General features: G+C 39.0%; 1 protein-coding gene across 1 annotated transcript in view; it reads right to left on the bottom strand.

Annotated features, from left to right (window-relative positions):
- ABCB11 (ATP binding cassette subfamily B member 11) overlaps positions 1–25401 on the bottom strand; it is a gene marked incomplete at its 5' end in the record, with an annotated part of 48958 nt that extends 23557 nt beyond the window's left edge. Inside the window, 14 exons of the mRNA XM_080621935.1 lie at positions 1800–2003; positions 2823–2948; positions 3878–3988; positions 6049–6162; positions 8759–8933; positions 9671–9795; positions 12301–12472; positions 14343–14476; positions 15393–15480; positions 17444–17685; positions 19623–19671; positions 19762–19809; positions 21250–21271; positions 25326–25401. Coding sequence (XP_080478061.1) covers positions 1800–2003; positions 2823–2948; positions 3878–3988; positions 6049–6162; positions 8759–8933; positions 9671–9795; positions 12301–12472; positions 14343–14476; positions 15393–15480; positions 17444–17685; positions 19623–19671; positions 19762–19809; positions 21250–21271; positions 25326–25401 — 1686 coding nt within the window. The remainder of the gene's footprint in view (positions 1–1799; positions 2004–2822; positions 2949–3877; positions 3989–6048; positions 6163–8758; positions 8934–9670; positions 9796–12300; positions 12473–14342; positions 14477–15392; positions 15481–17443; positions 17686–19622; positions 19672–19761; positions 19810–21249; positions 21272–25325) is intronic.
- Positions 25402–26085: the final 684 nt, after the last annotated feature.

Here is a 26085-nt window from a genome sequence, read left to right on the forward strand (position 1 = left end):
CCTCCCCACTCTCCATCAGATGACTCACCAGCAAACTTTCCACAGAGCTGGACTGACGTCCTTTTTTCAGCTGGAATACAGTTAATTTTCTTCATAGTAGCTACTATGGGGCTATGTTTTGGATTTGTGCTGAAAATAGTGTTGATAACACAGGAAAGTTTTCGTCACTGCTGAGCAGTGCTTCCACAGAGTCCAGGCCTTCCCTACCTCTCGCCCCACACCCCAGCAAGCAGGCTGGGGGTGCACAAGGAACTGGAAGAGGACACTGCTGGGACAGCTGGCCTCAATTGACCCAAGGCATATCCCATACCATATGGCATCGTGCTCAGCATATAAAGCTGTGAGAGGAAGAAGGAAAGAGGGCACATTCAAAGTGATGGCGTTTGTCTTCCCAAGTAGCCATTAAGCATGATGGAGCCCTGCTTTCCTGCAGTTAGCTAAACACCTGCCTGACCATGGAAGCAGTGAATGAATCGTTTTGCTTTGCTGGTACATGTGGCTTTTACTTTACCTGGAGAAGAGAAGGCTGCATGGAGAGCTCATAGCAGCCTTCCAGTATCTGAAGGGGGCCTATAAGGATGCTGGGGAAGGCCTCCTCATTAAGGACTGTAGTGATAGGACAAAGGGTAATGGGTCAAAACTTAAACATGGGAAGTTCAGGTTAGATATAAGGAAGAAGTTCTTTACTGTGAGGGTGTTGAGGCACTGGAATGGGTTGCCCAAGAAAGTTGTGAATGCTCCATCCCTGGTGGTGTTCAAGGCCAGGTTGGATGAGGCCTTGGGTGACATGGTTTAGTGTGAGGTGTCCCTGCCCATGGCAGGGGGGTTGGAACTGGATGATCTTAAGGTCCTGTCCAACCCTATCCTATGATTTTATTAAACTGTCTACCTCAACCCCCTGTTTTCTCATTTTTACTATTCTCCCACATCCCACCAGGGGGAGTGAGCAACTGCATGGCACTTGGCTGTTGGCTGGGGTTATACCATGACAACTTGTTTCCTGATGGTCTGTGAGTCATGATTACTGTGTCTATGACTCATGACATCATGCTCTGGTGGCATTGGGTTCAGGTAGAGAATTAAAGAAACACAAAAGCCTAGCATCTTGAGAGCCAGGATAATTATATTCACCTAGAGTCAAATCTTGTTTATTCCTTCATTTCCAGGAAATACACAGAGGTCTTTATACAGTCTGTCTATGATTAGTTTCCTGGAAGCCTGGAAATGTATATAGAGAGGTTAAAAAGTACCTACAGACATTAGTTAATGGTATTTGAATCCTGTCAATCTGGTTCACTGTTGTAACACATCCCTTTGTGAAATACTCGGCAAAATAACATTCTAGAAAAGTAAACAGCCCAGTACTATCAAATGTAGAAGGAACTGGAGGAGAAGGAACCTTTAGCTAACTTACAGAGCTTGTAAAAGGAGATGAGGTTGTGAGGATCAGTACAGACTGCTCAAAACCATATGCTGGCTACAGAGAGAGTCTGGGCTCTAAATTGCTTTTGGCCTGAGCAGAAACAGATCTCCATAGAATGAAAAATATGTATTTTAAAATCATGTTATGATTATTACCATGATACTGAATGTTGTGCATATGATTCCCTGAGGAACTAATTTTTTTTATTTATTTGGTGATGTACATATAGTAAGACCTAATTAGTCAAAGGTAGGTTTGCTGCCTACTATCTATATTGATCTTCTGTCCTGAGAACAAATGGCTGCATGGAAGAAACAAAAGGATTCTATATTTTTTCATCAACTTATGCCAAATACAATTACAAAACACAGCATACCTGTGGCAAGTCCATGATGAAATTGTAAGCATTGGCCTGTTTGGCTGCTTTGATTATGTCTTCCATGGTAGCATCATCCTGACCATATCGAATGTTCTCTGCAATTGTGGTGGCAAACAGCACTGGCTCTTGCTCAACAATACCAATCTGTGAGCGTAGCCACTGGATATTAAGGGAACGAATGTCATGGCCATCCAGGGTAATCTACAGAAGCCAAACAAAACAGGGACAAAAAAAAAAAAAAAAGAAAAAAAGAAAAAATGTCAGGGACATTGTCCCCTCCAGATCAGAGACAAAGACAGACACAAGGAAATGAAAGGCCTGTGTGGCCCTTCCATAGTGTTTCCATGACCAATATAAAAAATGCTTTCATACATACAAGAATGCAGTGCAATGGCAGTAATATAGGCTAGTTCTTGGGCCTAGGAGTTGTGCTCTTTGATTTCATTACCCAATAACTCTTCTTGCTTGGGAAAGTAACATCATGATTGTATCTTTACAATAAATTGGTCCTTTGTCTTTTATACATTCAAATATAGGTCACCATGTATGTGATTTGTGTCAACTAGTAAAACATAAATGGAATGAAAGTGTCTATAGATGTAATTCATACTCTTAGCCATTCCATTACTAAATGTTAATTGCTTATACTAAAGCAATATTATGGGATAATGATTAAATGTTCAATACCAGTTTTGTGTTTTCCAGAATGGAAAATTATTTATTACTCCAGAATGATCACCTGTATAGGTTTTACTCAGATTTAAGACTGAATTTTTATTTATTCCTAACAGTTTTTCTCTTTCATGTAATTATTTTTAGAAGCCTGTTCATTCCCCTGAAATGCACAAGAGGAATTTCATTCATTAAAAAAAAAAAAAAACAAAACAAAAAAAAACAAAAACCCACAAAAGAGAAAAGGAAATAAACTTAGGAGTCTTCCTTCCACCCTTGTAGAATAAACCATGTCATTCATTCAAGTTCCCAAGACTAGAGAAACACATTCTAGTCTGGTACACTCACCATGCCATCAGTGGCGTCATAGAAACGCTGGATGAGCTGTATTGTTGTACTTTTTCCAGCTCCACTAGCTCCAACAAAAGCTGTTGTCTCCCCTGCTTTAATAACCATATTAAGGTTATCCAAAATCTGGGGGGGGGGGGGGGGGGGGTAAGAAAAAGAAACAGATTCAATCCATTCCAATTCTCTCACAGTCATATAATAAAGTGGGTATATTCTGTCTCTTAAAATGGAGATTCAAAGCATTTTTATAAAACTCAGAAAAATATTATGAAGAAAGAGGAAAAAGAAAGCCAAATATTTTTACATTGTTTGACGAGCTTATAAATGCAAAGCCCTGTTTGTGTGTCAGGCAGGCAGATTTTGATCTTTGTTCCTGTTCTTCATCATTAAGAACTAGTCAAGTTAATATCACTCCAGAACTTGGCAAAAAATCCACTTTAAAGAACACTGCACATGTATTATAAGTGCCTGTTAAAAGGATAAATATTAATAATGTAACAGTGAAATTATGTAGAAAATTCTGATACTTCATACACTTCTGTCTTGAGAAGCAATAGCACTCATTTGCTTGCCTAGTAATATGCTTTTCCAAGGAGAATTTGTCAATTCAAACACAGTAGTAGGGAAATAATGGGGTATACAGCCAATGCTCCTGTATCTTTTCCTAGCACTTTAATGGATCACATGGTGCATCCCCAGGAATGGAAGTTATAACACCTTCTTGCACCATTCATCTTACTACATTGTATCATACTCTAGCAATATTGATACAAGTGCATAATTGATTGTAAGAGAAGCTGTATGCACGTCAATTTGAATGAAATTACCGAGTTTATATTCAGCAGCAAGGAATATATATGGCAGTGAATATGTCAGAATGGTAAAATAAGCACAATGGTAAATAGGAGAACCCTTTAATGGAAGAATTATTTAGTCTACCTTTAAACACAGGGGCTGGGCTTCTGGGAAACAAATTCTACTGAAAATCTAAACTGCTGAACTGGGATATTTTGTTTACAGCAATTGTGTGCACAGGAGGGATGATGAATAATTACCTTTACGTCTGGTCTGGAGGGATAATGGAATGTTACATTATGAAATTCAATTTCACCCCGTACTTTATCCAGCTTGTAGCCATCTTCTGACATGCAGTCAATGGCAGGTTTCTAGGATAGAATTTTTTGTGTTATTTATTTGTTGTTAAACAGCCAGCACTGCTGCAGTAGAAAAATACTCCCAATACCATACAAAGCCATGGCACTTCTGTTTTAACAGCAGCTGATTGTACTGAGCCATGAGCAGGATCTGCCCCACGACAGTGCAGACAGTGGACATGAAGTTGAAGGCCAAAGTGATGGGGGAGTTTTCACTGGTGGGTAATGTGGGAAGAAGAACGCACCCTTGTCATCAGCTACTAATAAAGAGGAAAATGACTGATGCAGCTGAACCCAGAACAGCCCTCTATTGTTTTAAGCTTATTGCAATTATCAGAGTCAGCCACTCAGCTGGTTTTTGCTGGAACAGCACAGCTGAGTGAGGCATTTGGACTAAGTTAACTGGCTCCTCAGGAATAAAATAGCACTACTTCACTCATACACACATTCGCCTATGGCACTGAACAACCAGTTCACTGCTGAAAATCTGCATGTTTCACCACTTTGCATTTGAAACATCCACCCTTGCACATGCAATCATAAGAGCTGGAATCCTGATTTGATGTTTTCCATTAGTGCTTTGGCTGTCGTATACTTTTGGCTGGCCTTGATTATGGTAGACTGCTAGACATGAGCAGACAACCAAGAGAAATTTGAGGATTCCCAAAGAAATCATATTTTCTGAGGATATATTTTTGAAGCATAAAATACAGAGAATGAGCTAAAACTACAGCAATACCAATATTTAATAACTGAAATATGCGTGATTTTTTATGTAGCCTAACAGATTGAAGGGAATTTTAATACAAGAAATGTGTGTGCTCTAAGATGCTAAGAACAGCTAAAAGGCTGGTTCCTCTTTAGATATATATCCTACTTAAATTCATATACTAAGCTATGAAGAAAAGTTTCACTGATTCTGCAAATGAGAACCTCAGCACAGTGTAGTACTGAGTGTAGTGCCAGAAAAAAAAAAAACCTGTATTGGGGCAGAGCTGTGCTTTTACTGTCTAATCACAAATCTACAAATGCAGCAAGCAGATTGATCTACTTTTGTCACCCTTTCTCTAGACAGGTAAAATCTCACTTTAGTTTTCCTTTCTTACTTTAAAGTTACCTGACTCAGTCTTATCTTGAATTTTGTGATTAATTCTAACTGTTGCAGCTCTTTGTGCTTTTTAATTTTTTCCCTAAAACCCAATTCCCTTATCAATCTCTTTTTATCTTAGAGCTTTAACTTATGAAGTACATTTGTAAGGCATGTGTTAACTTTATTACAGAACACTGAAGGGTTACTAAAAAGCGCATTAGTGTTACCACAGCCCCTCTAGCCTTCTTTGTATATCCTTATGTGCTCTGTAAAAGACAAGCAATGTTTTAACATGTTTACAGAGCTTTTAGCACAATAAAGCTTGTCAATGACCAGAGATACTACATACTGCTAAGAAATCAGTGGTATTTTGCCAACCACTAAATTTATACAGGTATAGAAAGGAATCATCAATAAATGCCAGTGGTTCTCCAACTTTCTCATACAACCTTATTTCAAATATCTGCGTGGGTAAAATTGTAATTAACATTTATGTCTGCTGCGTGACCAGTGCCTGTGCTTCTCTGGTCCCATTTTAACCCTGGGTAACTCTTGGAGAGGTGACAGGGACCACCTTTGCTGCTAATGCTAATAGAGTTACATCTTTTGATGCCACCTAGAGACTGGGGGTTAGATGCTTGCTGCAAGTTTGGCTGCAAGGTGGCTATCACTGCCTGCTTGTATGCTTTCCATGTGCCAGCACTGATCAGTAGTTGTACATAAGGAGAGATGGGAGTAAGGAACAGTAGTAGCTGAGGTATAACTTCATTATTCAGAAACAGGCCACTTACGTAACAAACCTGTTCAACACCCTCTCTGAGCGCATGTGCGTGCTGCTAGACCTTTCTGGTGCACAGTCAATTTTTCTTTAACAGCACTCATTTTTCCTCATTTACACAGTACATAAAACTACTACTGCTTGAGGCTTATTTAATTATTTTTTCTACTACAAAGTGACACATTTTAGAAATGCATTACTTACTTTATCTATTGTTTCAAAAATGTTTACTGCAGCCCCACGGCCAGTGGCGAAGGCTTCCAGACAGGGAGATGCCTGACCAAGATTTAAAGCTCCTACTAAAACACCAAAGAAAACCTGAGGAAGTGGAAAAAGAAATTAACAAAATATGACATCACATTTTTATTACAGTTTAGAGCTTAGAGAGGCAAATCAAACTAAATGGCTTAATGGCTTCTTGTGCATCAGCTCAGCTGCACTGATTCACTGTATGAGCATAATTAGCCCACAAGAAAACAAACGAATGCAGCTTAGAAGGGATTTTCACTCTTTTACAACTTTGCTTCCAGGCTGAAGTAAATCAACTTATCTTATTTGCTCTGTCCTAAAAATGTGTGCACCCAAATATTTACTGAAGTGCCACTGATGTATTTTTTAGCCACCTCAATTTGATTGGGTGTCTGTGGCTTGAAGCAAGGGCTGGAACTGATCATCAGTGGCAAGTAGACTATTTTGGACATGTCTTTTACCAATAAGCAGATGGGAAGCTACAACAATTCAAAAAAATAAGCAAGCCTAAACCACTGTATTACAGCCTTTGTTGTAGGCTGTTCTGGGCAAAGCAATCACAAAATGATTGAATTTTCAATCCTTGGAGAAGTCAGAAAGAAGGTCAGCAAAACCTCCACCTTAGACTTCCTTTGGCCTGTTTGGGATGCTGGTTGGCAGAATTCCTTGAAAACATTACTGAAGGACAAAGGGGTCCAGGAAGGCTGAACACTCTTCAAGAATGAAATCCTTAAGGCAAAGGAGCAGGCAGTCCCTATGTGCCGAAAATCAAACTAGCAGGGAAGAGACCAGCCTGGGTGAACAGGGAGATATTGCTTGAACTCAGGGAAAAAAAGAGAATTTATCACCTGTGGAAGAATGGACTGTCACCCCATGAAAAGCACAAGGATGCTGTTAGGTTATGTAGAGAGAAAGGTGAAGGCACAGATGGCCACTGCCATAAAAGAGAATTAATACTACTTTTACAAATATTTTATATATATACATATATATATATTTGGTCTCAGCTAGCCTTTTGAATACAACACAGATAGTAGTCAGGATAAATGGGCAAAGTGTATAGGGAAATGCTACGGTTGAGAAAGAATGAAAAGTACATGGGACTCAGTTCTCCTTTTCACCATGGTGATGTTTACTGAGAATAATCCCATGGCAAAAGTGGAAGAAGCTACTGTACACATACTGTATAGTGTAAACATCTACACTGTGATGTATAGATCATGCTGTAAGTTCACACTCAGCTTTACTGCAAACTAATTTTCTTGTATGAAAGAGTTCCACAAGCAAGTAGGTTGTATGCATGTCAATCAATCATGAACATTAGAGAGCAGGTTCTGTACGTCTGATAGAAGAAGGGAAGAGCAATACTTAGTGTATCTCAGTTCAGTATGGCTGATCATGTCATGAAAAACATGACAGTTTTTCAGAAACCAAGAAAAATGTATTTAAATGGTTTTTATCTACAAATCCTCCCTTCCTCCCCCCTGCCAGACTAGGAGTGTATGGTAGAAAACATGAAGCACAAGAAAGATGACTGGAAACTGAAAGAGGAGTGAAAGCATAAGGGAGAGTCCCTCCATTGACAGCTCAAATTTGTCAGCTACAGGGTGGCTCCCCACTATTAGCCGCTTGTCATTTGGAAGCACTGAACTATAGTTATCATGGGTAAGGCAAGAAAATTGCTCACTTTGCTTTTCACTGCACTAACTTTTATCAACTACTGATGTCAAGAGCAGTTGCAAATGATTTCCAGTGAGGAACATCCTCCTTGAACAGAATGACTCAATTTTAGAATGTTCTCAGAGTAATTTACCAAGCTCCATTTAGCAGGAAGCTTTGCACTGCATGCTGCTGGTGCTTGGGAGCATTCACAGTGTGCAACAGGCTGAGAAGGAGCAGAAAGAGATGTCTCATCAGAACACCCAGCACTTATCAAGGTTCGGGAAAAATTTATTCTGTGTCTGGACTGGAGATTGCCATTTGGGCAGTCCTGGCTTAGAGCAAATTACCAAAATATCAGCAGATGCTGGTTTTATTGCATTTAGGTCATCAGTGTCTAAACCATCAACTGTGCACAAGTGGATGCATGAATGCTGTAGAGGTTAGTATATTTTTTGTATGCACTGCAGGAGCCACAGCCCTGTGTGTGTTAATCAGCATATATGTTTATATGTTCTTTGTCATCTATAGAGCTGGGTGGGCAATTAGCAACAGAAAATGGTGATTCAAAGGAACAGAAGCTGTTCATGAGATAGAGGTTAGATGTGATAAAACTTTCTTTGATTAGGCTTCTCTTCACTGCAGTGGGGTTTTTCATCATAAGGGTTAAGTTCTTCAGAGAAGCCAATATCCCAGAAGCCACATGCTTATCCACAGAATGGTAAAGCTTGTTTAAGTGTTCTCTTAATTGTGTAGCAGGCTTTCAAACAAAAGCATTATGATCACTGCAGTAGGCAGCATTTCAAATCTTTAAAATAAATATTCATTAGGTTTGGTTTTTTTAATCTCACCCAATTTTTTCATATACTTTCATACATATACTGAATAAAAACCACACAGAGTGTTAACATTGAGCCACTAGATACTAGAACACTACAAAAATGTGTCCCAGAATGCATGTTTTAAGAAACAGTCCAGAAAAGCTGCATCAAGCTAAAATGGGTACCTGCAGAAGAGTGCCAGGTGAATACTCTTCTTCTTCAAGGACAAGTTTAGAGCCATACCAAAATGCTAATGAGTAACACAGAAAAATTATAAGCCACATGTAACCAGTGAATAATCCCATTATTATTCCTTTTCGAATTCCCCAGTGCTGAGCAAACACCAGATTCTTATCATATCTGAAGAAAAAAATGAAAGAGGATGAAATTAATTTGATTGAAAATTCAAAATCAGCAAAGACTAACAAAATGAGTCCTCTCCAATGACTGGCTGCACTACAGTTAACAGAGGGTGTACATAAGGCTTGTACCTCTTACTCTGAAGTGAGAGACCACTGGTGAAACCAGAAATGCTCCCAGATCATGAAATCCTTGTATGATCTAGTGCAATAGGCACATGAAAAGCCACTCTCACTGCAGATACCTCACCACAGGGTTCGAGGTTTTAGCAGAGTGACAGAATTCAAGAATATGGCCAATGCTTCAGAGCATGTCCTACAGTCATGTTATGTTTTAAATGAATTTAAAAGAAATTTGCAGTTTAACATCATCAAATCATTATGTCTTGCTGGAACTAATTCTCTTACTTAGCTTGAAAATACCCAGGAGTTTTCAGATGTGCTGCAAAAGTGATATATCATACAACATTTAGGGGGAAACTTTGCAGTACGTTCCTACAAGAGGGAGTGACTTGAAGATAGTATTGCTGATGTTGTATTTCACTGATTGACAGAATTATGAAACTGGTTGTGCATACAGTGTTATTTGAAACCTAAATTTCTGTAACATGAATGCAATGCTGAAAATTAACATAGTCACTGTTGTACAACTTAGAGATTAATTGCAATGACTCTGAAGAGCATTACAGTGTTAGGGTGATACAGGAAAAAGAAATCAGAGAATTTATCCAAACAAACCTTTCAACTTCTCTCTTCTCCCCGCCAAAAGCAGCCACTGTTCTGATGGATGAGAGCACTTCATCAGCCACAGCTCCAGCTTTTGCATAAGCCTTTAATTCTCGGCCTGTTAGCTTTGCCACAGCCTGCAAAAGCATAAGAAATACTGGTTACACCTGAACTGTAGGTACGGACAAGAACAGTAGTAAGCAGTACTGGCTGTAACACTGTGCTGTCTGCTCTGCTTGAGGTCATCTCCTCCACTCCAAGCAGGCTTTTATTAGGCATGCTGCATACTAGAAGGCTTCTGTCTTCTTGTATTAGGGTGTATACCTCTGTAATAGATGAGAACCTAGCTGGGAGTTGATTCCCTCTCATGACTGAGAGCCATAACAAAGGATGTTGTTTGCCATAGTGTATTCAGCAGAGTATGTATGTTTCTGTTCATCATGACTGTTTGTCAGAAAGATGCAGGAATACATAGGCGTGCAGGTGTTCTATGACCTTCATACTTGGCCACACTGGGGCGCCTGGCTAACTCTCTCAGAGTGGACAACAGTGAGATCATGAGAAACTGCACGGTCCCATGAGTAACCGATAGAGATCTGGCATAAAGCCAGTTGTTTTGATAAGGGTATAAAAGTGGGACCCTCTTGTGGCCATCAGAGTAGCCTCACCTATGGGTGGACGCACCGCATAGGAATGTTCCCAATTACCTGAGACTCCTGGCATCGGCTGCAGCGGGGTTTCCCAGCTGGAAGTGTGGGCCTGGATTATGATTCAGTGGTAATTTGTGATGTATTTCTTCTTTTAATCTCTATTCTCTCTATACAGTAATGATCTAATGCATTGCTAACTTTCTTTGGCACTTAACTAATATACCTATATCTCTGATTTGCCTTATTCACTATATTCACTATATATATATATATACTTATTCACTATATATAGAAAGAGATATTTACCTAATTCACATTAATGTGCTTGCTTTTAGTGTGCTTATTGGCTTTAGTGTGCTTATTTAATAGACTCTGCATATTATACAGCTAGTGTGTGGTCACTTTGTGGTGTACGCTGTCTGTCAGCAGAACAACCTCTGTAGCATATGTTCTGCAGAACAGTTATCCTCTTGGCCAACAACTCTGCTCCAGGTAGCTAGAGAAAGCATCTGGCAACAAATGCTTTTCTTTCTTCCCTCCCTCTCTGCTCCTAATTGGGCTCAAGAAGACTGCAGATGGTGGGTTTGTGCATGGTGGGAAGAAGGGGAGCTTAAGTAGCAAAAGCAGCCCTTCAGCCACTGTGATAGAGCCCAGCTTCAGGAATAAGAGGTAATGGTAGTGGTGGGGGAAGGTGGAAACAGGTGTTGTCCACCACTGTGCTTTGTTTCTTGGGCTACAGCAAACAGGTCCCTACAGAAAGCACTGGATGCCAAAAGCTTACTTAAGCTCAAAAAAGCTCAAATTAGTGGAAGAACATGTAGTCATGTACAATTCTACACAAAGATACTTCATTGACTTGGGAATGACATATCACTAGAAAAGGTAAAGTGTCAGTTGCTTTCCCTCTTCAAATACCCTATCCCAGGCATCTATTAGCCACTTTGGAGACAGAAAATCAGGCTAGACTGGTCTTGGGTCTGTTTTCTTTATGGTAAAAAGCAAAGACTTGGGCTGGAAAGGCTCATAAGCAGGAAACAACAGTCGGTATGTGAAAGGAAAGAGATGAGGGCAGAGAAATAATGAAAAGGGGAAAAATGCGCTCAGAAAGAAACTGCAAATGAAGGAAAGACAGATTTGGGGGTTTATTTAATTTCCTGCCAGGATTCTGCTCTCCCACTTCACACTGAGTCATTATTCATGTCATCAACTAGCAGCCAGCACAAGGTGCTAAAGGAAAGCAGGAAGATGAGAAATTAGTCAGTTACATTACAGGTTTTATAGCAAAATGTTCCTGACATAGAAGAAGTGACATAGCCAAAGGGCTGAACTCAACAAAAGAACAGAGTGTGAGAGAGTGCAGAGGAGAAGCAGGAACTGCCCAGCCCTTATGGATGTGGAAGAGTAGGTGAGAGGACAGAGGACCCTGCTGTTTCCCTCTTCACTGTCTTTCCTCTGCACAGTGACAGGAAGTTTGTAGGGAACGGATGGCAGAGCAGAACAACAGGGAAAGGATGCAACAGCTGCCTGGAGCAGGGACAGGTTGAGGTAAGTCTGAGCAGTTATTTTCGACTATTTTATAGCTCTGAAACTTGATCATCTCTAAAAGCCACGAACTACACAGAGAAATCAAGCCCAATGTCTAGTAACCTTCTAAAACAGGTGTGTAGTAAAAGAATGTGTAGGCCAGGTTCTGATCTCAGCAACTGTAATATCCATCCACAGGACACAAAAGAAGGTATGCTTACACTCCGATCTTAGAAGCAGGATATATTATTATAGGAATCAGAATAAGCAAAGTGGGAGGGTGTTTTGGCAGACAGTGGTAAGGTGCTGACTCCCCCCTCCCATGCCCCTTGGGTGCTGCTGTGATCGTAATCTGCCTCTCTTGACTTTAAAAGGGTGTAATAACCTCTTCCACCAATCCTCCTAGCTCTATGGCATGACTATCCCTGCTCATCATACCTCAACACAAGCTTTTCACAATCTACTTACCAAGCCATAGACAGCTGCTCCAACCCCAAGGAGAGGGCTGACTGCAATGATAACCAAGGTCAGTTTCCAGCCACTGACAAATCCCAGTAGGAATCCACACACAAAGGTAGTTAAGCGCTGGATAAAGATTGCTACTTGGTCAGCAATAGCCTCATTGATTTTGTTAACATCACTAAAAAAAAAACAAAACAAGAAGAAAAAAATCCCACAAGATTGGTGAACTTTTGCTTGTGTTGCAGGTCTTGGACACATTTGAGTTTGTTGCTTTCCCTTGCAGAGGGTCTTTTTTACCTCTATTATTTCCACCATCATCCCTTCCAAAGACCCTGAGCTACAGAGAGAAAACCTGGTACCTTTGCAAAGGCAGAAGGATTTTATGCACAGAATACAGCAGAGAAGATTTCTCAGGTAAAGTTGTCCTGCCAGCAGACTCATTCACTAGCTGGTTCTTATTACTGTGCCCCAGTTGATTCAAAGGAGGGGGCAGACACATCCCAACTGGATGCAGTTACCTGATAGTGGAAAAACAGTTCAGCTGATATGGCATTCCTCCCATCATGGGGCACTAAGAATGCACTGTACTGCCTCTGCTAACAGGGCGGGAAAGGGAGGAGGGCTGTAACTCCCTCCTGGTTCCACTTTCCACCACCTCCTGGTTCCTCTGTACTCTATCAGGTAATTTGTACTTTAAATTAGACAGCAAGAGTGGGAAAACTGAGGAGAGCTGCTTTATCACTGAAGGCAATGGGAAAACATGACAACTCTATCCTAAGGGGGACAGTAGAGCAGCGGTCAACATCGTTTGACCTCCAGGCAGCTGCAGAGTTCATTTGTTCTCTCTTATGCATTGCCAACACAGAAAAAATGTCTTAAAGCAAAAGCCATTATACTTCTGCCACTCCTGGCTACTACCTCACCTGTGAGATTAGAAGAACCGGGAACTCCTGAAATAAATAGGAGCAAATGGTGTTGAGGTTTAAAGTGTAAAATTGTGAGCTCATTGATATATAAACTGAAATTGAGTCCTCTATTGAAAAAATGTAAGAGTGTTCAGTTGAAAAACACGTTTATATTTCTTCTGGTAAAGGTGAGGGGTTTTTTCAGCCAGGAGGCTTTTTTTTCTTAGGCACAGAACAATGTTGTTCAAAAATACAGGGAACAAAGTGTTATTTATTAAATACCTGCTCAGTTCCTATTTTATGCCAGAGAAACGCTTTACAGTGACTTACACGTGGTGTTTATTCTTCATAAAAAGAAGACCACAGAAAGTCACAGATAGCAATGGGCAGTGAGTAAAGGCATATAAATTCCCCTTCAACTACAGAAAAATCTGCACATGTGACTACTATAATGCAGGCACAATTGAGAACAGGGAGCCATCTAGAGTCAGCATATCCACCTCGCAGCGAACTTCAGCGCGTGAACAGGAACCACTAAGAAAAGGAGCAAACCTTAAATTCCACTTTTCTCAGGGCTAAATATTTACCCAGGATAAGAAGGTCTCTCCATTTACCTTGAGTCTATTTCTAAAGGCAGGTTTTTGTGCCTTCTTTAGCAGAAGATTAAAAAAGGCTCTTTAAACATATATATATATATAGCCAACAAAATCAAAGAGTACCCATAATGTATTTTTTTTTTTCCTTTCTGGGAAGTGAGAGAGGGTTCAAATCCACATCTCCATGTCTTCAGGCTCAGGGGACTGTGCACTGGCAGCCAAATTATAGATCACTCTGAAAGGACTGGGCATAGGAGGAAGAGGGTAGGATAGGACAAGCTGGCAAAAATAAACCAGTTCAAAATCCAACAAAAAACCACCACATTTACTGACAGTCAAGGCACAAAAGAGAAATAATTGTGGCTTAACAGTTATGGTACTTGGTTCAAAGATGGGGGTTACAATCAGCCTGGTTCCTGCTCGCAGGAACATAGCTGTATTTTATATTAGGAGGTGTTTGTCAAATGCCTAGTTATTGGCACTCCGTTGTGTTTGGAAGGAAGTTCAAAATGTTCTCTGTAGCATATGCTTTTTCTAGATTACTTACTCAGAAATTCGGGTGTTCAGCTCTCCCACAGATGTACAGTCAAACCAGCCTATATCCATTCGCATTACTTTCCTGAAATAAGCCTTCCTGATTTTCTGTACCTGACGAGCTGCAGCCATCACCCACAAGCAGATCTGGGAAGAGCATAATGAGGCTGGTAAATTCTGTAAAATGTCTTTGTGCTCCCAACAAATGCACAAAAAGCAATTTGGCTAAAACTGGAAAGAGCAATTTGGCTATTCATAAAATTACTATTCAGGTAAAATACATTCTAGCTACACAGACATGATAATTGTTTAATGCTTCTGATTTTTAAAGAATCCAAGAATTTTATAAAGCCTCTGGATCAAGCATTTGTCTCAGTTCTGATCGGCTGAGAGGAGATGCAAGTTAAATTGTGTTGTTACATGAATGCTATACAGACAAAAATGTTTCCATCTACAGCTATAAGTAATAGAGAGATGGCAGCCATTCTACTTCAGCAAAACTCTGGGATAGTTTTCAGGAGGGAGAATGGCAAGTGATATTAGAGATTATAAAAACTTCAAAAGCAGTGAACTCTTTATCTGATTACACAGGAGTCATCCAAGCTTGCAGCTCATCTCAGTCATAAGGACTGAACCATTACTACAGAATATGAGGGTACAATTCTTCAACACCAGTTTTACACTAGTATTTTACTCTGTAATATCTCTATAATAGAAACACAAGGCTCAACACAGTTGAGATGCCTACTGAGAAACTCATGCCCTTCAGCTACATTGGGAGGACACGTGGATACCATAGTAACCGCACTTGATCACGTATTTCTTGCAGTGTGAAAGAAGCAGCATGCATTCATGTTACTAGGTAAAACATATCCTTGTACAAAGGTATGTACACACAAATCCTAGGAAGTCTCAGAGTGCCAAAGTTAACCGATTTCAGCACAAAGAATATGAACTAAAAGCTTCTGCTCTGCTCGATTTGGCAGCTGACTAAGCAGTTAAAAGGAAAATAATTATTTAGTGATTTAAACTTTCAAATCAAAATGTGGAACAAAATACTGACTTGAAGGTAGCCTAACACAAGTATGGCACAACCAATTCCTGCATAGTAACCTGCAAACTTGGTCATTTCTTGTTCAATATCCAGCAGCCTGGAGGAAAAAAAAAAAAAAAAAAAAAAAAAAAAAAGGGTTAGCAATACTGTTTTAAATTTTTCATGGTTTGCTAATCTGGAGTTTCTTTGAGTTAGAGTCACATCAGCCGGCAAGTCAGCTTGTTTTGCTGAGACATTGTTTCCCAGTACTGAGACTGTTGCTAGCAGTGGGTGTTTTGTTGCTCTGCCTGTTGCACGGCAGGTACCAGGAAAGCCCGCCGTCCTGGAGCAGCCTTGCAGTCTCTGAGGAACCCCGCCAGGCTGCATGCTCCAAAACAGCACAGGTGACAAGGTGCTTTAGGTAAGAGCTGCCCAGCAAGTTTTCATTACATATTGAATGTGCTTGCTTTGTGCCATTATACCGACTAACAACACTCAGTTTAAACAGTGCTTTATGGGGAGAAATGAGAGCTACTAAAGTCAATTTGAGTATTACCTTGCACCATAAGCTTGCTAATCTGAAATGATTGTTTCTTTTAGCTCAAGTAGGAGTACTCAATTGCTCCTAATATCAGTGAAGGGCATTGAGTTGCTGCTATTGAATTTAGATTACTTTGAAATAGGCGTTTCAGGTTTTTATCCACTATGCTTTTAGACAATTTTTTAGAACATCCTGTAAGACAGCAAATTTTATTCTGTTTACCCTGAATTTGGTACACTGACATTTTAAGATAAAAGGGCACACTATGGACCTGACCTGATCTCTTACAAAAAACAACCACAGAAACAACTCATGTGCCTGACACATACTCAGCATAATTGTCAATACTTTAATTAACGTCATGGAGCAGAACTTCCTGGAAACTATGCACATGGAAAATGAGGAGGTGGTTGGTGGCAACCAACAGGGCATGTAGGGATAGGACAAAGGGAAATGGCTTTAAACTGAAAGAGGGTAGATTTAGCTTAGATATAAGGAAGAAATTCTTCACTGTGAGAATGGTGAGGCACTAGAACAGGTTGCCCAGAGAAATTGTGGCTGCCCATCCAACCTCAAGGCCAGGCTGGACAGGTCTTTGAGCAACCTGGTCCCTGCCTACAGCAAGGGGGCTGGAACTAGGTGATCCTTTAGGTCTCTTCCAACCCAAACCATTCTAATAGATTCTTCGAATGTATACTGCCTGGTGCATAGCTGCTGCTCCAGAGAAACAGAGCTCTGTAGCGAATCCTATATTCTATGTGCCGATCCCATCTCAGAGGGCTGGCTTGGACAGCCTGGAGCAAAATCATTTAGCCCAAGTCACCTACATCTACGAATGTGAACTACTTCCCATGTGCTTAGAATTTCAGAGACCTTTAGACAAGTAACTTTTAATTCTAATTAATTATCTAATTAAATGTCACTCAGAGATCAGAAAACTCTTGGAATGATGCACTGAATAATGAGTGTTAGGAAAGGTTACGGGTTCAAATTTGGCTTTGACAGATATCTGTATATGAATGAATCATCTAGACTCCATTTATTACTGTTAATGGAAAGAAACAGGCACTCTTACAGGGCATTTCATCTGACCTTCCTTAGACATCTCCCATAAGCTAAGATTAATTGCATCCTAGAAGCGCTCATTTCTCTTCAATAACTAAAGTTTAGCTAACTTGTTTGGAAATCAGCAGGTACATATAGGTACTTAAGTCCTAACCAGAATGACCAGAAGTCATTATTACTTACAGTGTCATCAGAGAAAACAGGTTAATTAACTCAGATGTGTAGCAGATACAACTGTTACCAGAACAATCATCAAAGAATATCCTTGCTGACATCTATAGCTGAAAGACCAAGACCCAATCTGGCCTTCTCTTCCTTCAGGTAGTATCTCCAGCTCTGTAACAAATTATGCCCATATTCTGCCTTATGGATAGAAAATGTGAGGTTTAAAGTCTGAACTGGACCTTCACTAGCAATACAGTCTCTGACAAGCTATAATAACAAAGGAAAGGAAATAAATGCATCCGCCACTTACCCACATCTTATTGTGGTGTTCCTTTCATTCTGATGAATAGTACCATTAATCCACACTATGGTGTTATTTACACATGTCTTGCCTGGGTCTTTAAGCTCTTGCATTTCAATGTCATATTCAATAAATGTGTCTGCCATTGCACCAAACACAAGCAACACAGCTGGCTGGGCTGCTCCATGAACAATAGCACAGAAACTACCAACAGCCATCATTAAGATGTCCATAGGTGAGGAAAATCGAAACTAAAGAGACAGAAAAAAAATATGGTCTCTGCTAAGAGGCAGTCTTCATGATGGTTGTATAAATCATTAATCAGGTGGATCACATACAAAATCATTGTATTTAAATTTCAGAATTATCTTCAATACAGAAAGAAGACAAATCTCTCTCTCCAATCTAGTCTAATTGCACCTGTGATTACAGCACTATAAATTATGAGCTCTCTTTTAGCTGACAGCAGAATCTGACCATGTGAATGAATGTATTATCATATAACATTAATAGCTCAATATCATTCCACATTATCATCATTCCAGAAACTAGCTAAAATACTAAGAATAGTAATTATAATTCATATATATGGTCTGCTCTGCAGATTTCCTGTGGGGATGGAGGAAGAGGGAAGGGAGGAAAAAGACTCAGGGCACTATACAGAGTCACTGAATAAAGTTAGCTAATTTCTCAAAAGTCTGGGATACTGTGGTAGAAAGCTAACTAAAGTCACAGAGTGAGTTCTCACAGTTAATATCCTAAAATGTGTTGGCTTAGGCAGGCAATTGTGCACTGGCTCTTAATCTGGGAGAAATGTATAGAAATACACCATAGCATGCAGTAAAAAAAAAAGGACTGAGCTGAGACCTATTACCTTACATTTGCCATGGGCCAAGAGCACGCACACATGCAGCCGATGACTAAGCAACTTAAGTTACCTTTGCCATGATTTTGTGAAGTCTGATTATCAGGTTGAAGTCACAAATAAATAAATACATTAAACTGTCCATATAGAACATCAGTATCAAATGCTGTATGTTTTGAAATAGGAGTGTAAAAAGAAATCATAGCCTGCTGACGAACCTGTCCAGGTTCTGTAGGTACTATAATGTGTCTAAGAGAAGAAAGGGTGGGAATTTGGAGCACATATGAGAAAAGGACATTAGGGCAGAGACAAGATAAAGGGAAAAACAAGTCAGCTAACAAAGTTAACATAAAAGAGAAGTAATTAAAAGTCTTTTTACAATAAACATCAGAAGAAAACTGTAGCACTACCATTGTTTCGCAAACCTTGCTTATAAGAACTCTAGGAATTCCCTTGATTAAAAAAAGAAAAAAAAAAAAAAAAGCCACACAGAGAAAAGGCAGAGAGATATGTGACATCTAATCCCTCAGTGTATCTGATGCAAACATACTGTGCTTACCAACTGCATTTTAGGAGTTAAATAACTGTGCAAAACAGGCTACAGAATTCAAACCCCTCTGCTTGACAGACAGAGCTCTCTGTGTGGACATATTGTTCTCTCCACCCAACTAAGAGCTGAGAATCTTAGCCAGGTAGATTACAAGCTCAGTACTACAGTCAGGACTGTATTAGTTTGGACACATTACAGGTTAGTTGTCTAGACTATATGCAGAACAGAAGCAATAAAACCTCTTAGCTGCATGCTGCTGTGTTAGACATCTCTCCACTACATTAATTTTAAAATTTAGAAGTGCCCTATGGGATTCCAAACCCATCAAAGGCTAGACATACCATACAGTATTGTGCATTCACAAGTTTTTTATAGCTACAAGATCTTCTAATATGCATGGAGCTACTACAAGGGAGCTAAATTATCTGCCAGATTATCAGCCGGAAATTTCTGGCAGAAACAAGAATGAACGAAGGCCACCTAAATCCCTGCTGTGCACCTTAACTTTTTTACCCATTTCTACATGTAGGTTCAATACAACATGTATAATTGACAATTATGACACAAATACTGATAATCAATACCAAGCTGACAAAATGACAAAGGGTTCTATTAAATTCCCATTGACTTTAATGGCAGGATTTCATGCCAAATGATATAATCCTTTAAAACTTGGCTTAGTCATAGCTATTCCAAAACCAACCATATAGATTATTGTCACTTATTCTGCAGCACAATACACATAAAATATTTATAGCCATTGCTTTGATTACCAGCTGAAAGAAGCCAACACGAATATTGTTTTCTTTCTTTTCTGATGACCTTCAAGAACAGAAAACACAAAATTATAAAATTTTAGTATATATTTTGTTCTACATGCAAAGATAGTAGACAGAATTGAACTTCACTCACTTTTCATTTTTCTTCTCTTTAAAAGGTTCTTCATGTGTATGGAAATTCCTAGCAAAAAATGGTAAGATATCACATTATTTCTTTTATTCTCTTGGCTGCTTCGCTAATATTACATTTTATTTGAAGCACTTTGCACAAAAGTTTAGGAGACAAGCTGTTTCTTTCAGATTTCTTTGGAACCAGGGATTTGATGATTCATTTAAATTTCAGATATTGACTAGAACAGAGGCTAAGTTAAAATGATCTGAAGGATTATGCTTTCTTTCATTAGTAGTTCCTCAAAACACTGTTGCTGCAATGTGGCCTTGTGGGTTTTTTGAGGTCAAGCCAAATTGTTGGCTAATACTTTCTTTAAGAGAGATAAATGTCCTGTTTCCACTCCCTTTTCTATTGCCTGTTCATATTCTATTGCCTGTGTTCATATGTCCATAATAGCTGTAAAATCTCTCACACTACTATAGTGTTTTTTCCTCAGTGCTCACATTATGTATTGCTATTCTATATGATCAGTTAAAATCTAAAGGACTAGTTGCACCATTATGGATGGGATTGATATTATAGCAAGTAATCACTGGCAGTGTACATTCAGTGATGAATGAGTACAGATTTTCATTTTGGATTTATTTTTTTTTTTTTAAATGAAACAAACAAATTCGAGCTCTATTTGTCATGAACAGTTTTTTTAGAAGCCAAATCCTAGAAAGCCCGAAGGAAAGCTTCGTATATGTAGTAGGTAGGACCATATACGTGTTACATGTGAAAGCTCAGGAGAGCTTAGGTTTCAAGATATGTGCAAGGACCATGACAGACCTTGAATATTGGGCTGATGCTCTCTGATATGGTCAACCTGACAAAGGCAAAAATTAAAGAGATGCTTTTGCTTCATCATTTTAAGAATATTTCTGAGACTGTGTATAATGTGTCAGAAAAAGCTGGCATAAATTACAGTACCCATTTCGATATCCAGTCTGCTACAGAGTTGTTCTAAGATCCAGGAAAAGGGAGGCTTTTAACCCCAACCAAATCTCACATTATAGCTGAAGGTTGAGGTCTCTAAATCATTTCGGTTTTCAACTATTCAGCATTCTATGTTTAAATCTTAATATTTAAACTCAGATGAGGTGAGTTAATTCCTTTTGTTTTAAAGTCTCACAGTAAAGCTTTAAGAGAAATTAATCAAGATTGATTAAAATTCCTGAAAAACTCATTTCTCAAACTAAAAGCACCAAAGAAAGATAAATCTGAATGTCAAAAATATTTTCAGAAGAAAGGCCATATTTTTTTGCCATTACTTTATATGTTTTTAAAGGTTTCTTGGTCTGGTGTAGTCTACCTGTGTCAGTTGTATCAAACAAGACAATTCAACTCCTAGAGAACAGCTTTTAGTTAAATACCATATATTCTATAAATGCATCTATTTGACTCAATGACATTAACTTCTTTGAATGTTCCTCAAAATATTGATTATCTTGTTTGTGTATGACTTACTCTGATTTCTTGAAGCTGTTACCTGTTAGGGAAAATAAATACACAATCTAGTTAATAATTATTGTTAAAGTACATATTCTTCTGTAGATGTGAAACACAAACCCCAGAGCCCAACAGGACTGATCATTCCTGAGTTATAAGCATCTTATTCCCACCGATAGATCTAGCTAGGGACACAAATTGACATAGGTCCAAAAATTCCTTGGTAAGTTCATATCAATCTATGCCTGTTTTCTCTTGAAGAAATAGTTTCAAGTTTTCAATCCCCCAGATGACAAAATGGTTTTCACTAAAAATATTATTCAGGACATTAGCTAGAGTCAGTACATTTTCATTGCAAAATCCTAGTATTCAACTATTTCTCTTGGACACCGTTCCATCAAGGCACACTACTCTACTGGCAGTCCATGCATGGTCTCTGACAGGAGGAGAGGTTGCTCTTCAATCTTGCCTTCCAACAACACAGAGATTGCAAATCCTGTGGAAGAGAAGCAGCTCTTCCCCTGGAGGGCACGGTGAACTTTTCACACTGATGTCTATTCTTTGGATACTTTCTAAGGAATCACAGCTTAGAGAAATTGAATTATACTACAAAATATAATTATGCTGTAGGTGAACTCCTGAGTCCCCAGAACAGCTCCATTTCAAGAGATATTGTTAAACACGTCATACCTGAAGCACAGCTTGTGTTATCAGAAACCCCAAAGAAGTGCTATCATAAGGGCTAATGAAGAAAATATTCGCTATACATCACTTGAGATGACAACGAACAAAGAGCTACTTTTATGTATACAATACAGTTTGGATAATCTAAGGGCACTGGGCATATGCACCTTGCTCGTTTATGATGCATTTGGCAGTTCAGCATCAGGTTAAGAACCACAGTATGCTTTTTAAGCAGTGCTTTCCTTTCTTCAGGTCTAGTGACAACACTGAGCATGCACAGGTCTGTCTCACGGAGCAAAGACAAAGGAACTTTGCATCACAGTTCACAGAGGGTGTAAAGATAAATTTTGTGGACAACCATGAATTTTACCTACATCATTTTCCTACCCCAGGGAAGAAGGCTTTTCCACTGCCTCCAGGGTTTTGCATATCCCAAGGCAACATGTTAGATGGAAGCAGTCTGAGTTTGGGACTGAGGGAACAGCTCATTGCATCTCCTTTTGGTAGTTAATAAGATAACCCTATTTGGCTTCAGCTAACAATGACTCTATTGGTTTTATTCTGCTCTGTTAGCTATTAGGGGAAGGTAAAAAGAAAAGATTCTTTCAGTAAGGACATACATGTATCCCAAGAATCCTAGACCTTTTCCAGAAAGGTTCTAATGTGTAAAATCATTGTTACAAAGATTCACTTGATGTTAGAAGAGAGCTGGTTACAAAGGACAAAGAAACATCTGACTGTAGTTTTTTGAAGTTTGGCAGCTGGTAACAACTGTAGGGGTTTGTAACCATTCCTAGAAGTTTCTCCAGGGTTTATCAGAAAAGTTAAGCTCCCTCTGCAGGCTGGCAAAGTGCTTTGCAGAAAACGAAGGAATTGGCTGCTGGGAGGAAAGTGGGAAGAACAAAAGAGTGGTGAAATAGGTTTCTGAGTCATATCAATTTAGAGAGCAAAATAAGCATTCTCCAAAGGTGAACCTATGAACTTGGAGGAAAAAGAGTATATCAATGCTATTGAAGAGTGTGAGGAACTGAAGGCCAGCAGTTTTTAAGCAGGAGGAGAATTTGGAGCCATGTTATCTATGCTTAATTTGAAAGAACGAAATGAGTAACAGTTCACACTGCTACAATTAAAAAAGTAGAAAAAGAGGACAGAACATAATTTTTATAGAAAATAATGTAGGAAAAATGACAGAATTTATTAACCCTAAAGAAAAAAGCTATAATAATCTTTGAATTCTCAAAAAATTTTGAAAGAGAAATTAAGCCATTTAGGGAAGAAACTTTGCAGCTTGAAAAAAGCACAGAATCAAGAGAACGCTGAAGACCATTGTCAAGAATATGAGTTTTTACTGGTATTGTGAAAACACAGTAAAAGTTAAGCCTGGGGAAACCTGATATTTGATTCAAGTGATGAAAAATTGCTCTCAAAAGGCTCCCAGCTAAAGCTGGCTCTTCAAGACTCCTAGGGTAGTGGTGGTCAAGAGTTGATCTGGGGAGAGCTAATTCTTGTTCATATGTACAAAATATGGTTATTGAAACAAACTTCACTTGAGATGAAATCAGTAAGCAGAATGCCAGGAAGTCTATTCTCAAGGAAACTGAGAGATCACAGGCAAACTCATTTGAAAAGCCAAAAAAACAAAACAAACAAACAAAAAACCCAAAACACAAACAATGACAAAAAAACAAACAAACAAACAAAAAACCCAAACACACTGGGTGGAAAAAAACAAACAAACCACCAACCAAAAACACACTCCACACCAAAAAAACAACCCAACTGTGAAAAAAGAAACAGCTTTGATCCCAACAGGAAGTCTTTTGTCAAAATCCCTTAACAAATAGAAGCAACAAATACAGAAGACAAACTAGCAGACAAAAAGCAACCTCCCAAACCAGCTAGATAAATCTGGGCAATCTGGGAGTTCTAAGTGGCTGGAAGAGACAAACAGTTTTCAATCCAACAAGTAGAAAGACATATCCCCTTAAGACGTTCACTCCCTTTTCTCTCTCACTCCTCCACCAATATTAGAGCCCACAATAACCCCATGCATTGAAACTGCCTTTAGTTAGCAGCCTAAGTGAGAAGTTTTAAAAACAAAACACAGCAGCAGAGAAGGGAGATCTGTACTGCTTCAGCACACAGATGGCTGCTCATTCCAGCAGGATGCACAGCAGTGTGCAGGGATAGCAATATACTGGGGAGAGAGCAGTCTTTCAGAAAACATTCACATTAGTTTCTCTCACAAGTCACGGAGCTGAGGTTGTGGCACTATGCTGCAGACTTTAAAATCAGCTGCAGAGTCTAGCATGCCAGCTTTGATTTTAAGAATACATTCAAGCTATGTGGAGAATAATTTCCTACACCATCTTCTTACCCTATGGAACAATAGATTTGAAGTTCCTAACAACAACAGACCTTTGAATCTATTGAACATAATAATAATAATAATAATAACAATTATGTCCAATAATATATGTTGATATAGTGTCGCTTATTATTGTCATTATTACTATTACTATTATTGTTTAGAAAACAGGCTATTCTGTGTATGGTCTGAAGCATTTCATTTGGTTCTAGAAGAATATTTTAATAAAAGCTTAAATACTCCAAGGATTAGGCTATAGCTGTCAGGGAACTTGAAAATACAACATGTATGTACGTTTTTTTGGAATCTGGTGATATCAGAGTGCTGGAATTCTTTTGTGAAACCTTTTTACTCTATGTGAGGAGCGCATACATTGCACTGTATTGCAATTTATCTTCCATTATGTGCCACAGTTTTGCATTCCTTTGTACCTTACATTTAGCATAAATATTTAACACCCCCCTCTGTTGGCTTTTCTCAAGTCATACAAACAGAACTCAAAGTATTTATCAGTTTTATTTCATGTTTCTCCTTGACTCTTGCTCCATTTAAGTGGCAAAATCAAAAACTGCTATTTGCGAAGGAAAAATGGAAGAGGAGAAGATTTGATGAGAAGGAATACAGATCTTCGCATAGCAATGGCTCATAAGAATTCTGCCTGACAGAAGTATGACTACAGATAGATGTTTGTTGAAAGCAGTTCTAGAAATAATGGAAGATAGGACTTTCTCTTTTATTCCCCAAGTAATGGCCTTTTACTTGTACACCAAAATGCTGAGTATAAAAACCTATGTAAATACCATGAACTTGGAAGGCTGATAACCTGTAGATTGTCCATGAGTAGGGATTGTTATACCCAGTTTTTACAGAAAAGTTGTTTTGCAGGCGGCACGTGCGTGACAGCAGGTACCACATAATGCTATACTTATTCCACAGTCTCTTTGCTTTGTATTTTGTAGACAATTTGCTCCACTTAGGCCACCTACCACCTTCTTTACATGCTGTATAAAATAACGAGATAACTGAAGAATAAAATTCTTACCTTTGCCATCCAAGTCAAAAGCACAGTTATCCTCTCCCAATCTCTTGATACTACGCAGAACAACAGGGTCAGACATGATGATTAGTCACTTAAATCAAAAGTTCTGAAGAGACATGGGGGTGGGGAGGAGCGTACTAGCAAACTTTTTTCTGTGAACATAAAACATTACATTAAACTCCTGTTTACCTCAGTTTTGCCCTCATTATCCCAAGGCAAAGCTACTTATTACAGCACAAGTTATAACAGGATACATGTCCCAGAGTAGAAAAACACCTCACAGAAGCACACCCAACTCATCCCAAATGCAGGGCCTCTGAAGTGCTTCAATACCACTCATTTTTTACAAACAATTTGCTACAGAGCCAGTTCTTTTCCAATCTGTATTTTTACAGTTGATTAATCCTGCCTGCTATTGTCCATATTTAATAGTACCTAACATACTTCAGAGCATTTTACCTGTTTGTTAAGGAGATTTCAAGTTCTAGTACTGTTCTTCAGGGTACCTACAGTCTGTCCTACCTGTATGTCATGATAAAATTTACTAAGGATATTCTCCACTGTGTAATTCACATCATGATCAGTATTACTGGATTATACCAGAAGCAAGACAGACCTCTGCAGAACTTCAGTCAGTAGAGCCATTCATTTGGAAATTGGTTCGCTGCTTGCCACTCTATAGATGTAGCTTTTCTTGACTGAAAGTTTCTGATGAGCACAGCCAATTTATTCATCCACTGGTTGGTAAATTCCTACTCCCTCA

Source organism: Psittacula echo (genome assembly GCF_963264785.1).
Source record: "Psittacula echo genome assembly, chromosome: 6".
NCBI classification, from domain to species: Eukaryota; Metazoa; Chordata; class Aves; order Psittaciformes; family Psittacidae; genus Psittacula; species Psittacula echo.